The sequence below is a fragment of the Pleurodeles waltl genome, chromosome 3_1, assembly GCF_031143425.1.
Source record: "Pleurodeles waltl isolate 20211129_DDA chromosome 3_1, aPleWal1.hap1.20221129, whole genome shotgun sequence".
Lineage (NCBI taxonomy): Eukaryota > Metazoa > Chordata > Amphibia > Caudata > Salamandridae > Pleurodeles > Pleurodeles waltl.
In genome coordinates this window covers 1,651,759,465-1,651,781,611 of record NC_090440.1, presented here as the reverse complement: position 1 = coordinate 1,651,781,611, position 22,147 = coordinate 1,651,759,465, and the positions used below count along the sequence as shown (strand labels likewise).

Here is a 22,147-nt window from a genome sequence, read left to right as displayed (position 1 = left end):
TGAGTGTTCCCAGACAGGGTAGAGAAATGCCACTTCCTATCAATCGGGAGTCTGCGTTTCCCGTTGAACAGTAAAAGACACAACCTCTATTTGTTGTTTCCTCTAGTCAATTCTCATTCTTCATTGCCTGGTACCTTCAATTTAAAGAGTTTGCATCCTTAGTATCAGAGCCCTTTCTTCAGCGACAATACGGAAGCCTCGTAATGTTTTTTCTTCTAAAAGATGCTATAAATGGAGAATTGGCACATAATACCTGTCTGCTCCCCTTAAATGAGATTTGAATTTATTTGCAGAGGCTACGAAAATCTAAATTTTTGCGGCTTGTGGGCTGGGAGAACGAAGACAAGCCTCCAGGAAAGGTGCAGAGTCAGTTCACAAAGAAGGGACGTGGTTCATATTGGAAATTGCCCCTGCTGTAAACTTCAAGAGGAAAACCACAGCAGCGTTACATAACTTTTCCTGTTGTATGATCAGGAAAACCCTGGTGTCATTGGTGTGACTTTTCCCCCAAATCTCTTCCAATCGGCAAAATAAAGAGGGGCCGTTTCCAACCTAAAGGCAATTCTTGATCGTAATTAAAGAAAACTACAAATAAATGGCTTGTGGTGCAAACGGAAGAATTACGTGTCAATAATATAGTACTTTTCCCATTCTTCAGATGTTTTCATTTTGATTTTTAATGATAATCATTTTTAGGCTAAAGATTGATAAACAGGGAACACACTGGCAAGGTCACAAGGTAATTTTGTGCAAGTGTTTACCAGAGGGCAATGGCCAGCATCAAGCTGGAGGAAGCCTTTTACCCGTGTTTACCTGACTGTCTGAATTGTGCTTAAAAATTCTGAAGCACCATCTTTCGAGCCTTTACCTGTGCTCACTCACAGAGCTGTGCGGCGCATCTGAACAGATTATTGGGTCACTTGAAAATAATCTTGAAATGTAAATGCACCAGAAAGGATGTAGAATCTGACCCACCTGCATCTAACAGAGGCGGGAATGAGCAAACAGGGTCATGCTTAAGGCATGCCAGCGATGAGCAGCTGAGGCAGGAGATCAGAGACATAGACCTGCGGTGTTGCCGATCTGAGAGGCTGGTGGAGCTTGAGCCTTTAGATTGTGCGAGTTTAGGCCCTGGCAGAGGGACTCCAGAGAGAGGCAAAAAAGCTGGAGGTGATGCAAATAAAAACTGGAGTGGTGTGGATTTTAGGTGGCTCAGCAAGGGACCGTTGATTAGGAGCTGGGCCGATTGACACCCACCCAAATATTACGAATTTTGGGGACCCAGAGAAAAATGCTGAGTGCCCAGAAGAGATTGTATCAGGGATAAGATCAGTCGTGTTGTGCTGATAGAGGTTGCAAAAATTAGGAGGCTGTTAAAGCCTTCCAGGAATCTTGTGCCAATTCATGAAAATATTTTTGGGCTGCATTTGCCGTAATAACATTCTCTTGTGCCTCACCCCAAGGAAACAAGCTGGAAGACTGCACATCCAATTCGGAGAGTTGCATTGTCAATACACCATCGCCCGTCCTACACACATTAGAGATGTCACACTAGAGGACGGTATTACATGAGCTGCCATGCAACCCATTTTGACCTGAAACCGGTTATGTAGGAGTTAAGAGAGGGAGCATCCACTAGTGCAGCACTGCACATCTGGCTTTGCAGGAACAAGAACATTAAAGAATTGCCACTTCTTAGCACTGAGGCAGTAACCCTGAGTCAGCCCTTGGAGAAGATAGGTCCTTCTTGAGACCTTATGAAAGCTATTTAGACAGAGTAGCCCTCAGGGTCAAGCAAGTGAACATTGTTTTCTGGAGGACTGGTAATCTTGAGCCTAGGCTAACCACTGCAGAAGTCAGGTAGAGTCACTAAGACTCACAGATGAAATAATAGACAACATACTTGCATCTGACAAACATTCTACATAGGTGTGGCCCCTGAATGCTTTCTGTACTTGGGAATAGATCAACCCAGTGCCTACTATAGAAGAATTATTGGCGACCATGGAAAACACTGGCATATCACTGGAAACACGTGCACAGTGATGTGCAAAGGACACAACAAAAGACATGTGCAGTGGTCACAGAGGTGAAAGAAGACTGGCCAGTGGAATCCTGGGTCGAGGCTGCGTAGGGACCATCCAGATGCAACAGTGTTATAATGTTAGGTCCGTTGGAACTGGAGGATAGGTAAAGCATCAAACTCTTCCTAGGGAACTGGCTAAAAAATGTCCTAAACCTGAGGACCACCTTCATTTTTCTTCATTGAGGGGGCTTATAGCTTTCTAATCCTCCTTCTTCTTCCTGGGGGCTTCTCTATGAACTTTCATGTTTCAGCTGTTGACATCATGGGGGAAATCTTCAGGCAGGGAGACACAGGGCACCACTGAATAGTCTACTGGACGGGCCAGATATCTGTAGACTCAACATTGTACATGCCTAATAGTCACAACACGTAATTATTTGAAAGGATATCTGGAGTATGTGGTCTCTATGTGGACACATTCACACTAAGGGCTTTAGATTTTAATGGCGGGCGAATAGCCACATAGCAATAATAGCAAGAAATACATGTCAATGACGTGCTTGCCCTATGGAACGCAAAGCATGACACAAAATGGAAAATATCAATTGTACACTACAGTGCCTAGACATGATCCAAGTTCAAAGTCATATTTACAACCTTTTCCAACATACTGCTAATGGCTCTTATCACAGCAGCATTGGAGGGTGGTAATTTTAGGAGGGAGGTGCGTGGACTGGACACATATGCACACTCACACTCATTCATCCACACAGGCATGCACAGACACATCCATTCACAACACTCATTATTATTGTTTGGTGCGCACACACACCAAACAATTAAAAAATAAAACACACACCCTTTTACCTGCAGCTCAACCTCAGAGGTCCCAGGAGGGTTTTGACTGCTGCCTTCTCTCATTGGTTAACCTTAGGTCAGCCAATGAGGGAAGGCAGCAGTCCTAAGCCTCAGAGGTCCCAGGAGGGTTGGGACTGCTGCCTTCCCTCATTGGCTAACCCCAGGTCACAGAGTGAGATGAGGTCAGTGAGACTTGCTGACCCCACCTCACTCTGTGACGAGGTGTCACTAATTATCACTTGCCCTGGGTGCTTCAGGGCTTAAAAATGAAGCACCCAGGTTGTAGGAAATCAGTGACACTATCACTCGCTACTAACGGGGAGGGTCTCAAGGAACTCTGCTGAGCTGAGGAGGTCACACCCACAGGAGCTGTGGCCTCCTCAGCCCAGAAAAGTTCAGCTCAGTCCTGCAAAATTCTGCATGTCGCTGCCTGACCTGAAAATAAAGAGTGTCTGTCAGGCTGACCTTTGCTCAGCCGGATAGACACCCTTCTTGAGGGGCAAGAGGCAAGGGGGTGTAGACCCTCTGCCCCCAAAGGACGGGCCCCAGCTGCATAGCAGACTCAAGCCAATACAGTGATTGGGTAACTTCAGAATTTCCAGAATAAGTGGTAATGATAACTCTTTTGTCGAGAGGCAAATAAAGTGTACAATCTGCTTGCACGGATTCTAATGTAGGATTGCCCCAAAAACATTACATCTACTAGATGCGACACAGAATGATATAGGAGGAGATCTATAACACATTCTTCAACAATTTAAAAACCCTGTACACCCAGTCTGATCTCCTCCTTGAGGAGGAATAGATTCTATTCTAGCTGAACTGCTGTGACTCAGAGATGCACTAAAGATAGTTTTAGAGGGTGATCTAAGCAGGGATAAGATACTTGGAGCCATAAATATACTCAGTACTGGTAAGTCACCTTGGATAAATGGTCTCCCTGCTGTGTTCTTCCTTACATAGAAGACCTGTGGTAGGCAATTTAATGTTGGTTCTCATGGAAGCAGAGAACAATGCCTTACTCCTTTACTTAAATCACAAGGCAAGGATAGTTTTAAGTAGTAAAGTGGATAAGAATCCTTTCACTTAAGGTCTTATCATCCTCTTGTAATGCTGAATATGGACACAAACATTTTTACAATGAATTAGCAAATTGACTATGGATGATTTTCCTGGAACCGGTCCATAATAATCAGTGCAAATTTATGCTGTCTAGAAAAACATGTTTTTCACGCTGTCTGCGTGGGAAACATGATCACATACTGCAAAACAGTGCTTAAGACCTTAGATAGTGCACACCAATGCCTAGTATGAGATGGCAAAAGACGCTGTGTCACAGTGACCAGGCTAAAACAAAAGTATGGCAATGGTGCTCTTCAACTGCCTTACAACGAGAGCTATTTGAACATGTAGCTATAGTATATGATCAGTTGGTTCATAGAGAAACCTGACAAATATAGTGAGATACTTTATTTAGTGAGGGTTTAGGACCTTGGGGAATCACTCAATTCCTTGTCACAAGACTATGGGGCCCTGTGCTTTGTGAAAATCGTTGTACTATTATGTGGACATATGAGATTATTACCCACTGATTCTATGTATGTCCTGAAGGCATCACTCTGAGGGACTGTCTCATTGCAGCGCCAATAAAGATATTAACTTTTTCTTTTGAAGTACAAAGGGGCTGCTGTTACATGGGAGACTTGTCCACAAAACCATCCGCGCTACAATTGGCATTCAATTGTGGCATATGTCGATAGCATTGATTGTTCTGATCGAACAACAACCAAATTTAAAATGAAGACACATTCAGTAGAATGTGGACTGGAGTGTGTTTTTAGACCACTCACATATAATCTCAAAGTGTATGCCTCCAGAGAGTAGCGCGTACTCTGGCGGGGGTTTAAAATCACTGCAATTCAACATGACAAATGCCATGTAGGAAAACCTACTTCGCATATTAGCTAAGTCACTCCTAAGCAGGTATTTACGCTTGCAATGCAGAATGTTTAATGTATAAATGTGGAACATGCTAGTTAGTAAGGAAAAGTATTGTGTAGATAAATCCATAAGATTTAAAGGCCTAATTGTTCTAACTTTACGTGGGAAAACAGTGGAACTCTCTTCTTTTATACTTTATTTATCATTTTCAGTTAAGTCAAACAAGCTTCACAGATGTTGACGTATAGTGACACTCCACACACACAAAGCCCATAGGGGAAGTTGAAGTGAGAACACATCACAGGACAATCAGTGAACAATGGAATGCACTATGGCAGTTACATAAACTATTCGCAAGAAGCAGTTGGTGCACTATAGAGTACGTAGAATATATGGGAAACATGTAATTCAGTATCGACTTGCTCGCCATTCGAGTCCAGCTTTAATATATAATCCTGTAATGACTGCCATATGTCCTTAGTTCTAGAGGCAATAGGTTGTAGGGAGGCATGAAGGTTGCTGGTGGTCACAGTATATAATATCTTGTTGCCAGGCAGCCCTAGTGGAGAGCTATTTGCCGTTTAGCCAGCGGTAGAGCTATCAAACGTCCTTGGGCTGGGCTTAACATAGCCCAGTAGGGTCATGGAGTCAGGCTCATCTACATGTTCAAACATGGCAGATATCAAAGAACCCCTCCCCCACAAAACATTTTAATAACATCACAATTCCACGATAAATGTGCAAAATCAGCGTGGTCGAATTTGCATTTCGGGCAGTGATGTGGTCTCGTGGAATCGAGCTTGGCCAGTGCCTTTGGTTTGGTATAAGCACAGTGTAATTTGTTTTTTATAATAGAACAGCTTGTGTCTATGGTTATTGGAGACTAATATACTTTACATACATCAATAATACCAGGTTTTATCCCAGATGAAGCGCCCCAAATCAAATTCCAACGCTACTCTCGATTTCTATGTTCCACCGGATGTCAGTTGTAGGGTAGCATGGTATAGTCAGGATATCAACCTGCCACTATCCGGAGTGGACAACTCTAGGGGCAAGGGAGGGAAATGTGCAGGTTCCTCGTGGTAAGCAGCCAGGGTGACATGCAGGGTGCTATGCAAGTGATGTAATACACAACTATCCATGAGTGTCGAAGCACCCCCCTCTGTTAGCATGGAATTGGACTTCATTCTGCCATTTACAAACAGGTCACCTACAACGCCAGTTAGTGAGAGGTGAGTGAATGCTGCACCAATCATTCCTCAGTGAGTGGCAACCATGGATTGTTGGTAGGGGCTATGTAAGGGGAATATACAATCCTACTGCCCATGTATTGCTGCAGCTTAAACCACACACAACAGGCTGTAGCAGGAGTCTGTATTTCAATGGGGTCTCAAGAAAGTCCTTCATGGAGCAGGGAAGAGAGAGTGGCAGATCAAGTGCCTGAGCGTCCAAGGTATGGTAACCTGGCATCTGGATGGTACCAATAATAGGCAAAGTGGGATTGGGCCACTAAATAATATAAATGCATATCAGGAACACCAAAATTGCCCCATTCATAGGGAAGTATCAAGGTCTCCCATCACATGCAAGGCCAGTGACCCACCCCAATACTATGTGTCAAAGACGCTGTTAGTCAGTGCAATAGGAAATTTAGGAAGAGATATACAAAAACGAGGAAGGACTACCATTTTAATAATGGCAATGTGCCCTACCACGACTAGTGGCAGTTTGGTCCATCTTTCAACTTGTGAGGTGAGCCCATGGCAGGGCCATAATGCCAACGTATAACTTCAGATTTGCCTCTATCTGCGTAAACACCCAAGTATTTGGGGGAGTTAGTGCACCAGTGTAGGGGGCATTCTAAATTACAGGGCGCAGTGGCCTCCATGAGTGGGAATTGCTCCAATTAATCAATAACCCGGAAAAGATTCCAAATTGCACGTATGAGAGGAGAGAGATTGGTGGGTTGGTCTTGCGTGAATAGCAGGATGTCGTCCGCGTATAATCAAGGCAGAAGCAGACTGTGTTGAAATCAGAGACCTCTGCTCAAGTGCCACTCCTGCAGGTTGATGACAAGAGGAAGGATGGCAATAACAAGTAATAAGGGAGACAGGGGGTATCCCTGACGCATAGCTCTATTTATCAGCCAAGTTGCTGTAAGTGTGATATTCATCCTCAGGCATGCCAGGGGATCTTTTTAAAGTAGCATTATGAGGTCTTGGAAGCTGTTAGGTATTCCTAATTTGGTCAGGGTTGGGTGTAGGAATCTCCATTCGAGTGAATCAAATGCTTTCCCAGCATCTAATAGTGCAACTGCTGCTGGGATAGTTGGGGAGATCTGATTTAGGACAGCAAAGATAGTACAAAGGTTTATTGCTTTGGAACGGTGCAGAGAGGTGGTAGAGATTATGTGCTCCATCAATAGTGAAGGACATGTTGCTTTTACCTTGGCCAATATCTTGCTATCATGATGCATGAGTAATAGTGGTCTGTAGGAAGTACTTAGGTGGCTGGCTTGCCAGGTTTTAACAGTAAGATAATGACAGCTTCACGGAGAGAAGGGGGTAAAATGTTTGCTGCAAGAGATTTGGTATAGACTTTCAGTAGATAAAGAGCTAGGTTGTGTTTATATACTTGTAAAAGTTCCCAGTGAACCCACGAAGCCCAGGAGCTTTAGTGCCACTCATGGCGTCAATAGCCTGTGTTGTTTCTGTGCATGTAATAGGGGTGGCCAAAAACTGCTGCTGGCCAGGTGTGACCCATACTATAACTATCTCTGACAGATAGTCAGCTAGTGCTGACTCATTCCCGTCCGAGCAAGAGTGTAGAATTGCTGATAATATCTTGCAATACAACTGGGCAATGGTGGCATTACCACTAGCAGTAGTGTTATCATCCTCCAAGAGACTCATTTTGTGTGTGGTGTGATGGTTTGGCCATAGGAGCTGAACCAGGGTATTGCGTGGTCTCTCACCCTCCCTGTATTGACACACTCTTGTGTTTTTGCCCAAATAAGCTACCTTTCACTCAGCCAGTTCTCAGAACTCATATAAGAGTTTGAATTGGTTACGCATGTGGGGTGGTTGAGAACGGGACATATCGGGCAGATCCATATTTGGCAACTCTCCCTCCTCCTTTGCCAAGCTATTGCAAATACTGTGGGGAACTTCTGCATGCTTGGCAATACATACTCCCCTTATATATGCCTTAAAGGCTTCCCAGAGCATGGAGTGTATTTTCAAATATCAGGTGTTGAGTATGAAAGATTTGTTTATGGCATTGCGAAGCTCAGTACGGAAATCCTTGTCGTACAGTGCATTTTCATGAAACCGCCAGGGTCTGATTGACTGGTCCTGATATGGCACAAGTAATGTTGCTGCAACAGGGGCGTGGTCATAGAGTGTACAAGGCTTATGTGCGACATCTTTGAGCCACAAGAGGGCTCCGTGAGACATCTACTAATAATCAATAAGGGTCTATGCATTGTGAGGGGCAGAGTAAAATGTGTAATCTTTAGTATGTAGGTTGCGTTTGCACCAAGCATTAGTAAACTGATAGGTGTTTGGTAACAGTAGTGGAGCCAATTGTGTCCAGGGGGACATGCAATATTAAAATTGTTGCCCATTAAAACATAATCCACTTGTGAGCAACCCTCTGGCAGGGATAACTCGTGGTTGAATTTTGGGGAGCCAACATTAGGTGCATATACATTAATTAGCAGTACCGTCCTGTCAGCAAGGTTAATGACACTAGCAGATATCTACCCTCCATTTCAGTGACACAGTCTCGGCACAAAACGGGAACACTTTTGAGTATTAAAATACAGACCCATGGGAGTAAGAATTATAATGAGGGAAGAAACATGCAAACCCCATGAAGCGGCATATGAGCAATCTGCTTGCAGGGATAGGTGGGTCTCTCGAAGAAACGCCAGTTTAACTCCCTGTCTGAGTAAATATGAATGAACCTGTTTCCATTTTCTAAGGTTATTAAGGCCCCTGATGTTCCATGATATACTTGGGAGATTAAGCCCCTGTACACTAGCGGACATTTATTGATTTAATGTGGCATATGGAATCAGTGCATTTTGGTGTGTTGCTGGAATGTCATGCAGAACAATAGCAATGTAGTTAACAAGAAGAAACAGAAAAATACAGAAAAACAAGCCTACCCCCACACCAGAAAAAACAACATCTGGCGAATCCCACTGTAACCCCAATAGAACAAGAAATCAAACATTGCCAATCAAAGCACAAGAGAACACTGCCCTTTTGTGCAGTGACATGTGTCTGGATGAGAAATGTCAAGGGGGTGCGATCGGTCCCTCCAGAAGCGTGCAAGAGGAGGAGTCTATTTATAGTAAGGTTGAAAAAAACAGCCTAAGGCAGTTCGAAGCAAGTCTGTCAACCAACAGGAGTATCGTTCATGGTGGCAGATCATGCTGGGATCTCGGTGAGACAGTGACAGGTGAGCAGTTAGGCGGAGTATGGCGAGATGAGTTTGCACCACTCGTGTTGTTTGCATAACTGAGTGACATCAGCAGGGTGTGGAAAACATGGTGCTGTCCGTTCACCTCAACACGCAAGTGTGCTGGGCAAAGCATGCTGTATTTGAAGCCACGTTTCTGCAGAGTGCGTTTCACCTCTGTAAACATGTGGTACGCCTCCTGAACTGCCTGTGTCAAATCCAGGAAAATGGATAGTGTCACACCTTGGTACTGAAGGGGGCCCCATTTGTAAGCAAGATGCTGTGCAGTATTGCAGTATTTAAAGTTGAGGAGCCAGGCGATGATTGGGCGCGGAGGCTCGCCTGGTATGGGTTATGGTCCAAGTGATCTATGGGCCCTTTCAACAACAAAAGTGTCTGTAACAGCTTGCCTGCTGAACAGTTCAACAAGTAGATTTTCCACAAAGGTATCTCGGCACCCCATGTTTGTAGACTCCTCCATCTCTGTAATCCGTATGTTGTTATGGTGTGATTGTGCCTCCAATTACTCATTCTTGGCCGTGGCAGATTAAAGCATGTGCTCCAATTTTTCAAGCCACTTCCCCACATCTGCGATGTTGTCTTCAATCTCGGATATCCTGCACTCCGCACCATCCAGCCTCAAAGTGAGGTGATCCATGCATTCTCCCATATGATCCAACCGGCTACCTAAAATGTTAAATTGGGCATCCATAGATTTAAATCCAGCGCGCAGTTCAGCCGTAATGGCTGAGGTGCCTTCCAGGGAGGATTTGGCTATTTAGCTTAGGGGAGTAGGAACCCTCGTGCTGCAGAATCCTGGTGGCATCAAAGGACAGTCCTTTGTGCTTGGAGTTACCATGCCCCACTGCGACAGTAGCGAGGACGGTGCTTGCAACAGTAATGCTATCGCACCTGGATATAGCTGTCCTGTTGGCTCTCATTATAACAATGAGACTGTGGGAATTGCGTGGCAGCACCATTGGATTGTAGGAAAATGAGTCCAATCCCACACTGTGTGACAACTGTCGCCTAACCCTTCCAGCCAGCTAGCAGTACCTCACCAGTACCCAAGAGCAGAGGTGATTTGTGGGAGCTGTGTGCATGACATTCTGATCTCTTAGGGAAGTTGTGGTAGAACAGATCTTACTCTTTTCTCCCAGTTATATTTTCTCACACATGCAAAGACAAAAAGAAGCAGGAATTGGTTCAATTACTTTTATTGAATCAACTGCATTCTAGATATAAAGTCATACACTGCAATTATAAGGATAATGAAGCATAATAATAGCAGAGCTGTGATGAAGAAAGTAAAACATAAGAAAAGTCCCACCATAGTGTCACAATGCTAGGTTTCAGAATTCCTACATACACCACTAAACTTCTATACTACAGCACAGCAGTATTAGCCCTAATCCGCTCTTCAGGACTCCTGGGAAGACACCATCCCCCATACCTGAATATGGTAGTAGAGAAGAGGGCTGTTGGTCTACCAAAAGTCTTCCCCCATGTACGTGGAAAACATGTCTAGTCTCAGCAGACAGCTGCAATAAAGCGAACAGCATGCAGTGGCTACTTCTGGCTGGAATTTCACTCTAACGTACAGGGGCAGAGAGGTGTTTTATAATAAAAATTCCGGTGTTCTAAGAAAACTGGCCTAACATAAAAACACATACGTTTTCGTGAAATGGCAGAGAATGTGGTGTTCCACTTTGTACGGACAACATTTTCGTGTACAGCCTTGAGCAAATCACAGAGCGAAAATATCTTGCTAAAGATTGAAAACAGTTTCTAGGCTAAAGGAGCACTAGATAAAAAAATAAAAAAATAACCACAGAATGAAGCTTTTGCTAACTTAATAAAATGAATTGTTTCTAGGCTAAAGGACACAAGCTGCAGGTCTATGGATACAATATTGTGCCCATAAAAAGCTGCTAAAATAATCTCATGTCATGGACAGAGTTGGGATGGCATGTAGGTGGTATAAGGCCCCAGCAGAGGTGGTGTGTGGAGAGGCAAGGTGGACAGCTGGGCTGCAGTGAGTGGTCAGCAAGGTTGTAAGAACGGGCAGAGATGGTCTGTCATGCATTCCACTAACATGAGGGACTAAGTAGTGCCAATGAGTGCCCAGGCCACAATCAAAAGCATGCAGGATGCTGTCACTGGGCAGGCCCTCTTATGATGAGGGCTCCATCCTGCACACAGCCCAGCCATAGCAGGAGGTGCAGAGGGGCCATTAGCAGGGTCCAGGGCCACCGATGGCAGTACAGTAATTTCCCACAATCTGTGTCAGCAGATCTCCAATTCTTGCCACCTCACCGCAGCAGCTAATCTCAGCGCCACTGCCCCAGGGGAGCTACCATGCAGCTTCCTCAATGTGGCAGGCAGTTTGTGATGCACCGCAGCCCACGGTGCCCATGCCGCAAAAGGCAATCAGGCTGTAGTAGCTGGATGTGATGGTGCCTCTCGGCACCAAGACCGCAATCCAGGAGGATGGCATCAGGAGTTGTCATCATCTGGCAGGACTGTAATGAACCCCTCCTACACATCACTCTCCAGTTTCAGGAGAGGGAGAGGGGCCATAAGAAATTAACGGATCCAGGGGTCGCTGAAGGCAGTGTAAGGAGCCTCCACGAGGCTGATCAGTAGGTGCTGGAAATGCCCTTTCTGCAAGGACACCCCAAACTTTTTGCCTTCCTCCTTCTCTTTTTATGACCTCATTTTTGCTGGCTTTAGGACTGTGCACACTTTACCACTGCTAATCAGTGCTAAAGTGCATGTGCTCTCTCCTTAAAACATGGTGACATTGGCCCATACCCAATTGGCTTATTTAATTTACTTGTACATCCCTAGTCAAGTACACTACATGTGCCAAGGGCCTGTAAATTAAATGCTACTAGTGGGATGCAGCACTGGTTGTGCCACCCACATAAGTAGCCCCCTAAACATGTCTTAGGCCTGCCACTGCAGAGCCTGTGTGTGCAGTTTCACTGCCACTTTGACTTGGCATTTCAAAGTAAGTGGCAAGCCTTAAACTCCCCTTTTTCTACATAAAAGTCACCGCTAAGGTATGCCCTAGGTAGCCCATAGGGCAGGGTGCTATGCAGATAAAAGGCAGGACATAAACATGTGTGTTCTATATGTCCGGGTAGTGTACAACTCCTAAATCCGTTTTACACTGCTGTGAGGCCTGGCCCTTTCATAGGATAGCATTAGGGCTACCCTCATACACTGTTTGAGTGGTAGATTCTGACCTGAAAGCAGTAGCCAGGTCATATTTAGTATGGTCAGAATAGTAATTAAAAATCCTGCTTATTGGTGAAGTTGGATTTAATATTGATTTTCTAGAAATGCCATTTGTAGAAAGTGAGCATTTCTCTACACTGAAATCTTTCTGTACCTTACAAACCACGTCTGGCTAGGTTTAGTTGACAGCTCTCTTGTGCATTCAGTCAGACAACCCCAAACACAGGATGCTCAGTCACACTTGCATGCATCTGCATATTGAATGGGTCTTCCTGGGCTGGGAGGGTGGAGGGCCTGACACTTGCATGTCAAAGGACAGTAGCCTGCCTTCACACAATGGACTGCCAAACCCCCACTGGGACCCTGGCAGACGGGATGGAACTGAAAGGGGACCTTGTGCACTTCTAAGCCACTCTTGGAAGTCTCCCCCACTTCAAAGGCACATTTGGGTATTTAAGCAGGGTCTCTGACCCGACAAACTCAAACACTTCTACTTCACAAGACACTTCTGAAGTCAGACACTTATGGACAAGATATCACTGGAGAAGAATCCCTGAACCAGAACCTGCAACCTGCCAAGAGGAACTGCCTGGCTGCTCAAAGGACTCACCTGGCTGCTTTCAGCAAAGGACTGCTGCCCTGCTGTTGCCCTTCTGCCTTGCTGCCCTCTGGCTCAACTGAGAAGTGCTCTCCAAGGGCTTGGATAGAGCTTACCTCCTGTTCCTTGAAGTCTCAGGACCAAAAAGACTTCATCCTGCAAAAGAACTTCGTATGCGGCGAAAATCTGATGCACAGCCTGCAAAAATGATGGACAGCCTGTATTGCGGTGAGAAACTCACTGCACGCTGAACCGGATCGACGCAATCCTACTTTGCAGGATCAGATCGATGCAGCACCAGTGTTGTGACCGGAACTTCGATGCACGGCCCACTGGATCGACGCAAAGCCGAACCAGAACAACGCAGCCCGACTTCCTGAGAGGAATCGACACAGCGCCTGATGTGCGGTAGAAATTTCCACAAATCGCCCACTGGATCGACGCAGCCTCTGTGACTTCACCCTGAACGCCCAGGATTTCAACCCATCATCCCAGGGGTGTCCAAAAACCCCGCAACCCGAAGAGAATCCCAGTCTACATGCCGGAAATTCTGCCCTGAGTGAAAACTCACAGACGCATTGTCTGTGTGCGCCAGAATAATCGACTCACACCTCCCCGTTTTCCACGCATCCTCTCCTCTGCGGTCCCTTGCAGAGAATTTGAACACAAACCAGGTACTTTGTGCTTGCAGGAGACACTTGTTGCTTTTTAAAGACTAAAGACACTTTATACCATTTTTAAAGTGATATTTTAATGTGTACTTATGGAATCTTAATCATTTTTACCTGCATTTAACCAGATAAATATTATACATTTTTCTAAACACTGTGTGGTGTATTTTTGTGGTGTTATACTGTGTTATTGCATTATTTATTGCAGAAATACGTTAAGCCTGACTGCTCAGGGCCAAGCTACCAGAGGGTGGGCAGAGGACAATTTGGGTTTACCCTGACTAGAGGGAGGGTCCTTGCTTGGACAGAGGGTACCCTGACTGCCAACCAAAGACCCAAGACTGCCAACCAAAGACCCAATTTCTAACAGTAGGTCTACGATTGCAGTCGCTGTAATGTGGTGGCTAGACCAGCGCTGTCACTTGGTGATGGTATTCGGGCAGCCCCCACAGTGTGCCAGAGTGCCTGCAACGTGCTGCTGCCTGTGGCACCTGGGCCACAGTAGTCAATCAATCTGGGGAAGTGGGCCGCATGTGCTGCGGCCCCGCCCTAAAGCTCACCCACATACCCCTGTCACCATGGGACCTCCAAAGGCCACTTCAGGCTGCTGTGTTCAATCCACTGAGTAGTGGCAGATCCTGCATGCATCTGGCACAGTCAAGCCTCAGGAGCAGGCAAGCAGCCCAGCGCGTGCCAGACTATGTGGCCCAAAACACATTAGGGGCGGATGCATGGCTTGGGCAGTAGGATCGGGCGGTCTTCTCTGGAGTTTAAATTTCATGTGGCCATCTTGGCTGCCGGCTTGGCTTTAACCCCGCCACAAACCCCCCCACGTAGAACTTTCATTTGAAATCTATTTCAGTGGCGAAAGTAGATTTTTGTTAAGTTTAGTGGAAAAGCAACTTTTAAAAAGTATTATTTGTGCAGCATGTGCACTTACAGGTATAGAAAAATATGCCTGGTAGTCTGCCCAGAGAATAAAATGTGTATGTCAGACATTCTATATTCTGTTAATGACTGGCCTCCTGGAAGACAACGATCTGTTTCTGGGACCCTGAATTCGGAATCAACCTTAGCCTTAGCAACTGCTTTTTTTATAAAATGGAGATACTAAAGAGTTGGGGGGGGTTCCTCAGGAACTGAACCATTCTTGCCCAGAGCCATCCTAGGCTTTTTTGTCTCTGCTCCCAGCAGGAGTGAAAAACATTTCGGGCTCTTGGAGCAGGGAGGATACCTATCTTCATATGGTAGTGGCTAAAAGGAAGATCAAGGCTCCAAAAGATGGAGAAAAGCTAGGACAGTTGAGGATGAGGGAATGTGAGAAGGTCTGCAGGAAAATGAGAAAGGCAAAGCTGAAAAAGGAGGGAGGTTTTGGCTGGAAGGTTGCCAGGATTGGGTGTGGATAATTCTCCAACGACTGTCTAGTGCACAGGTAAGCCTGGCACTTCACCTAACTCCTGCTGACACCTAGGAATTGGAACTGATCTCCAGTGTTAAAGTGTTTGTCCTCCTGTTTCTACAGCAATAAAAAAAAGAAATGGGCTGTCTGATCTGAAGAGGGCTTACGTGGTCACTTTAAATTGGACGCTGAGAGCAACTGGCTCTCCTTGCGTTACAAATAATTCATGGAACAAGCACTTACTTTGAAGAAAGCATTAGTTTAAATACGAATGCAGGGACAGCTGCTCTTATGGGCCACCCAACTCCTTCCTTATTTTCTGCCCATTTTTTGATGCACTGCACGGTTTACAGGTCTCAGCTTCCTGCAGCAGGCAGCCGAAGAGCTGAAATGGGACTCGTGCAGGCAGCTCGTGCAGGCAGCTGAGAGTAAGTAAAAATGTTCTTAAGTTTATTGTGGTTGTGCATGAAAGTGAGTGTGTGTTTGAGTGAGAATGAGTGTGAGAGCCAGTAAGCGTACGAGTATGGTAATGAGTTAAGACAATGTTTGAAACAGAGTGTGAGCATACGAAGTGTGTGAGCATGTGAGTTATAGTATGTGCATGTGTGCATGTTATGGTTGCGGGTCTGCCGCTGGTCCTGGGGCACTTGGGGAGCATATTTATACTCTGTTTGCGCCAGATTTGCATCTTTTTTTAAGCAAATCCAGTGCAAACTTAACTCCATATTTACTGTATATTTTGGCACTAGACATGTCTAGCACCAAAATGTTGGAGTTAAAGTAACTTTTTTGCTGCTGAAAACTACCTTGCTTCAATGAGATGCAAGGTAGGTGTTCCCGGGCAAAAAGTTACTCTAAGGCCCTAGCGCCTTATTTATCCTCCTGTGCAAAAATCATGTACGTTGGGGAGGAGGGGTCAAAAAATTGTGCAAAGCTTGCTTTGCACCATTTTTTAACGCCTGGGTCAGGGTAGGCATTAGGGGACTTGTGGGCCTATTTCCATGGTGGAACACCATGGAATAAGCCCACAGGTGCCCTCCTCAGGCCCCAGGGACACCCCCACCCACACCAGAGGGACAGCAGAAGATGGAGGACCCCATCCCAGGTAAGTATGGGTAGGTACAGGTAAGTATATATATTTTTAAGTGCCATTGGAGGCCCTGAAATGGGCCCCCCTACATAGGACTGGGTGCAATGGCCATGCCCAGGGTCCCCTGGTCCCCTGTGATGGCCATTGGGGTGGTGGGCATGACTCCTGTCTTTTCTAAGACAGGAGTCATGTGGCATGAATGGTTTTGCATCAGAAAATGACTCTAAGCAGGTTAGACTCTTCTTTTTTTTAGTCTTACCTGCCTAACGTCATTTTTTGGTGCAAAACCCCCTTCTTCCATACCGCCAGCCCCACACGACTAACGTCATTTTCTTTTTACGCTAGCCTACCCTTTGCACCGGCTTGCACCATTCCATAAATATGGTGCCCAGCTGGTGCACAGAAATGGTGCAAGCCGGTGCTAAACTTTTTGGTGCAAAACTGCGTTAGTGCAGTTTTGCACCATAAAGTATAAATCAGGGCCTTGATGTCATTTTTGCCTTACAGAGGTAAGCATGGCAGCTTGCTGGTGCTTGCTTATTGGATAACAATCTCTGGTGTAAGGGAAGGAGGTGGCAGCTGTGACGAAATGCAGGCCCTGGCATATGGGAAACAATTATTGGTACATGGGACATTCATGGAAAAATACTGACGTTGTTGTACTAGAGATAATCATTGGCATGAGGAAGGACAACGATGCCATATGGGCAGGCTGGCAACCATGACAAAAAGCTGGCCCTGAGATCCTGGAGGTTTTATTTGACGTGGGTCATCCAATGTATAAGTACGACATCAATATACTGGCACTGGCCTACAGTAGGTAATTCTTAGCTTAAGGTAGTATTTAAGGCACATAGGGGCAGCTGTGAAAAAATGCCGGCGCTGGCACACTGGAGGAATTGTTGACCCAAGGGGCATCCATAAAACGTTTCGGAAAAGAGGTTAGCTCCCAGGAGCTTCAGGAATTAACACACTGTCATTCCTCACCCGGAGAGCATAGCCATTTAATTATCTGTCTTCTGATAAAATAGTACATTAAGCAGACTAATTCAATTTAACATTCTGGCCTGCAGACAAGGTATTTATTTGTTGCTTTTGACAATAAACATTTTTGGCTTATTTCAGCTATCGAACGGTTGTGATGTATTACACAAGAACATGCCATTTACAGCAGGAAACCTGAAATGGTCACAGGAGTTAAGAGATCGAATATTGGGCCAAAGGACATCCTTTAAACACGTCAATCATCAGTAAGTGTTGCGTTTTGTTAGCTGAAGACACAGGTCTGCAGAAAGATTTTAGTTCTGGGGTATTGGATACCACACTTTTTAACATGGTGGTTTAGGAAGGACAGAAGACAGTCTCATTTTCGAATGGACTATTTGACTTAATTTCTTTTCTGTTGACAGTTTCCTTACTGCTTTCCCCTTCCCTGACTTTCCTTAATGCACCGCTGTTTTAGTGCTACTTCCCTTTTCTGTAATTGTTTTTTCCTTTCAGTCTTTATTTTTACTAATATGTTGGTTTCTCTCCGTCTGTCAGTATTTGACTTGTGTATTGAGGGCTCTAGATATGTCTTTCCTTAGTTAACTCTTACTTTGGTATCTTTTATAATGTCCCATTATATTTTTCTCTAGTTCTCGCCATGTGTCTGTCAGTCCCTTTCACTTTGCAATTATGTGTCTGTCCGTCTCTTTCCTTCCTTCTCTGTAAGCTTATCAGTTTGACTCTGTATCTCCCATCATGGAGTTGATTGTGCGTTTCTCACTCCTTTCCTCTTGAATATGTCTTTCTGTTAAACTTTATTTCTGTACATCCGTTTGTTAGTTTTGCTCGTTCTGTGTTTGTTTCTCTGTCAGCCGGCAGTCGTGGGCAGGGGGAGGGGAATAAACAGGCACAGGCTCCAGCCTGCCCTGAGGCCAATCCTAACCTGCATGAAAGCAGCGTTAGGATTAGCGGGAGCGCCCTGGCTGGGCACTCCCAGGTAAACTGGGAGCCTGTGCCCACTCCAGCCTGGCAACACTATGGCGGGCTGTAGAGAGCACAGTGCACATGCGTGTTTGGCCGGCACGAGACGGCCGGCCAAACCCACATGTGCACTGAGGGGTCCCTGTCATCCCCAGTGCCCCGCCCCTTTAACAACAAAACGATAATAAACATAGTTTATTAGTATTTCATTGTTAAGGGTTTTCAGCGGCTGCTGCTGGCAGGGGAGTGACACACCTCCACCATAGCAGAGGAGCTGCTGCTGTCAGCCTGTCTCTGAAAGAGAGTGTAAGAGAGACTATCACTTATTTTCTTTCACTTTCATTCTACTTACCTTACTTTGTCTGTATATACAGTTCTTGGATCTACTTATTCTGTCTTGTTCTTTGTATTTACTGCACTTCCTGGCTCTTTCATGTCCTATTTCTCTCCCCACTTTTCACTCTATCATTTCTCTATATCCTTAGACCTTTGTAGCTGCCAATCTACTCCTGAATGTGTCTACCACTGTCTGTTATTCTGAATCAATGCATCAAAATGTTGGTTTTTCTATTTCTGTTTGCGTTTCTGTGTGAATATAATATTTTTCCATGTGTTTTCAGTTGTTTTCTCTTTCTGACAGTGTAAACAAAAGGCTTGGTTTGTGAGGGTGGGGCTCACAGCGAGCTACTAGCACATTATGGAAATTAATTTTCTTATCATTTTCTCACATGTTTTAAGAGGCCTGGGACGGTTGCGGTGCATGGAGGTGTTTTTTAAGTTTTTGCATCATCACATACTTATACTTAGCAGGTTTCTGTGAGTCAGACAACTTCTCCTTTAGCTGCCTTTGAATGACTTCAGCCTCAACCCAGCCTCAATGCATCTGTGTTTGCAAGGCACAAAGAGAAAACATGACCTCGTACAGAAATTCTACAGCAAAAAGTGTGGCCCTGGGAGCCCAAATCGAGCTATTTGACCCATTTGAGATTACACAAACAATGTTCCACTCATTTACATATTTCATGTGTCTTTTTTTCCAGTTAACTGTTCAACCATTGCACTAACTTTTTAATAACCGCTTGTTGACCTCATATCTCATTGCCACAGATGACTCGCTGACTGATATGTTTTAATTAATGGAACCAGAATGCTGTGTCTTAAATTCTGTCAAAGGCATGGAAACTGATGCCATCATGGTACATGGTTCTGCTCCCACTTACTTAAGACCTACTGCTCCCTGTTCTCTTATATGTTCACGCTTTAAAGAAAGTAAAGGTCTGGAATTGTGTATGCTGCCATACGTTTTGCTAGCTTTTCAACATTAGCAAAAAGGAAAAATAATATTGTTTGAGGTAGCTGTGTCAGAGCTGCAAATACTAAGGAGCCCCTTGGTCCGCTGGAGCATCACTTTTTGTGATACTTGGCAGCGCAAACTACAAAATCATATTTATGAGGCCACACAAAGCCACTTTCCATGGCTTTGAATTGCCTCATAGATATGGAGCAAGACAAGGCAGCGCAAATTGCTACATTGCCTTATTCTGCGCTCAAAAGGAGTTTCAAGGGCGTTGCGGTGGGTGTTCCAATGCAACACCCAGGGATTTTGATGCTATCTCAGATTTACAAAACCATGTAAACCTGGGGATGCACAAAAACCTTACGCCTCCCGAGGTGAAGCATAACTAGGAGATTCAACTTTATTTCTCCTCTTCATTCTGCAGCACACATGGAAAGAGGAAACACCTCTCAGGATTGGTTTTGTGCAGGAAATTGCCCATTCCTGCACAAAAACAATCCTGAAGACAACACAGGCATGGTTGCATAATGGTACAAGGTTGCCTGCCCTGGCGCTAGTCTGCCAAAAGGGTGCCAGGGCAGGAGGAAAGGACAGGAATGCACCATACTTCATAAATACGGTGCATTCCTACCATTTCATTTTGACATAGGGCAGCGCAGCAAGGTTACTTGCTGCTCTGTCCTATGCCAAATCCCCATAAATGAGGACGTAAAGGGCCTATTTATGATCCCTTTGTGCACCCAGTGTGTCACTTTTTTGTGACCCTGTGGCTGTGCAAACCACAAAATCATATCTATGAGGCCAAGCAAAGCCACTTTGCTGCCCTGCACCAAGTCCCCAAAAAATGAGTGTTTATATTATTCCTATCAAAATATTAATTTAATTCATAACCTTGCATTCACGAGCTAATCCTCAATACTTGCCAGTTTCAATCATTTTTCCATTTTGCAGAGCTCTGCAGACAGATGAAGCCAGCCTTGTTTTCCAGAAATGTGATGAGCTGTTGCAATTGTTGGACAAGCATGATAATGAAATCTACACTGCCTGGGCAAATAATCTAAACTTTCTTTGTGAATCACACTTAAACCAACCAATTCTAAGAGGCGACGAACATGGATTCTTTGAAGTAAACTTCAACCATCAGGTAACATAGTTGTGTAGCATGACGTTTACTTTTTCCGAATCAAAACACTCTAAGCTAGCTTTATAATGCTATTTATTACCTATTTAATATAATTTCTTATGTGTAACATTTTTTTTAACAATGCTATTCTACACTGTCAGAATAGATAGCCAGGCATGCAAGAAATACATAATGCTAAAACACGTTTTTCATACTATTCATTCACACCACCAAGAGAGTAACCATTGCTAGAAATTTTTTAAAGTCATAGCGTTACCAAATGCATCCTTTATTGGTATATACACACGAGCATCTGCACTTGATCTCCAACCGGTTGTAAGATACAGCCAGGTGGAGAGTTTCTAAGTGTGCATGTCATTTTGTTGGGCCTCAGACGGCCTGCCAAACTGACATGTGCATTTAGAAGCGCACATACCACTCCTCCACCTAACGTGGAGAAGGCTGGCTCCGCCCTGCCCTATGAAGGTGGAAAAATAAAGGGATAATAAAATGTTTTTATTATCCCTTTATTTTTCTGCTTTTCGTCAGTGGGGCGACACTCCTCCCCCATAGTGGAGGGGCTGCCCCTGGAAATGGTAACCCTATTTCTTAGGGAAAGATGAACTAATCATATCAGAAAGAGATCACACTAGTGCTATCAAGGTCAGTATGCTTGCTATCTCATTACAGATGGCACAAATTCTAGGTTTTATTCACTTCCTTGAGAAGGGAAGGCACACTACTCACATTCTCCAAGCCGAATTGTATCTTCTGTCCAAAGGAACTCCAGTCTACTTTTTTTCCAAGGGAAATACTTCTGATATTGTGGTGCATTATCAGAACACTCATTGTCTGCTGAACTTCCCATTGTCTAAATTAGTAGCTTGACCCCACTGCAACTGAAAGTTGTCTAATTTATGTGGCAGAATGGCAATATGTCAGTATCAGAATATAACATTTTCTTTAGTGGCTGGGCGGTCAATACCTCCCCGGGAGATCTCATGCGAGAAAGGAGGCGTGGTCTCTCTGTACGATTTTGTGGTAGCTACTTTGAAAGCAGGATTTGGTTGGCTTATGTTATTTTTTCTGCTCCGGTTCGGCTGCATGAAGGAGAATCTCCAGCAACTGAAGGGAAGCCATTGCTTCTTCCCACGACTGCAGGGGATTTCACTTGCTCAACCCAGTACACATTAGCGCATATGTCTTCCGTGTCACGGACTAGTTATGTTGCCAGTGCGAGTGGACAGGGAGGGAAATATTCGGCAACAAGAAGCATACCAAGCCCCGTTCTCGGTGCCCCTTCCAATCGTCACTTACTGCTTAAAACTCCTAATTGCTCAGGGAGAATTACTGGACAGCTGTTGGATAAAAATGTAAGCGTATCTATCCAGTAGTGCAAATACTGTCATTCCGGAGCAAAACTTCCCAGGAGGCATTTTACGATAGTTTAATAGTGAATTCCT

At 44.8% G+C, this 22,147-nt stretch overlaps 1 protein-coding gene across 1 annotated transcript in view; it reads left to right on the top strand.

The window, feature by feature from the left end:
- LOC138283610 (dynein axonemal heavy chain 11-like) overlaps positions 1-22,147 on the top strand; it is a 2,790,563-nt gene that overhangs the window by 396,118 nt on the left and 2,372,298 nt on the right. Inside the window, exons 15-16 of the mRNA XM_069221547.1 lie at positions 17,431-17,546; positions 20,513-20,705. Coding sequence (XP_069077648.1) covers positions 17,431-17,546; positions 20,513-20,705 — 309 coding nt within the window. The remainder of the gene's footprint in view (positions 1-17,430; positions 17,547-20,512; positions 20,706-22,147) is intronic.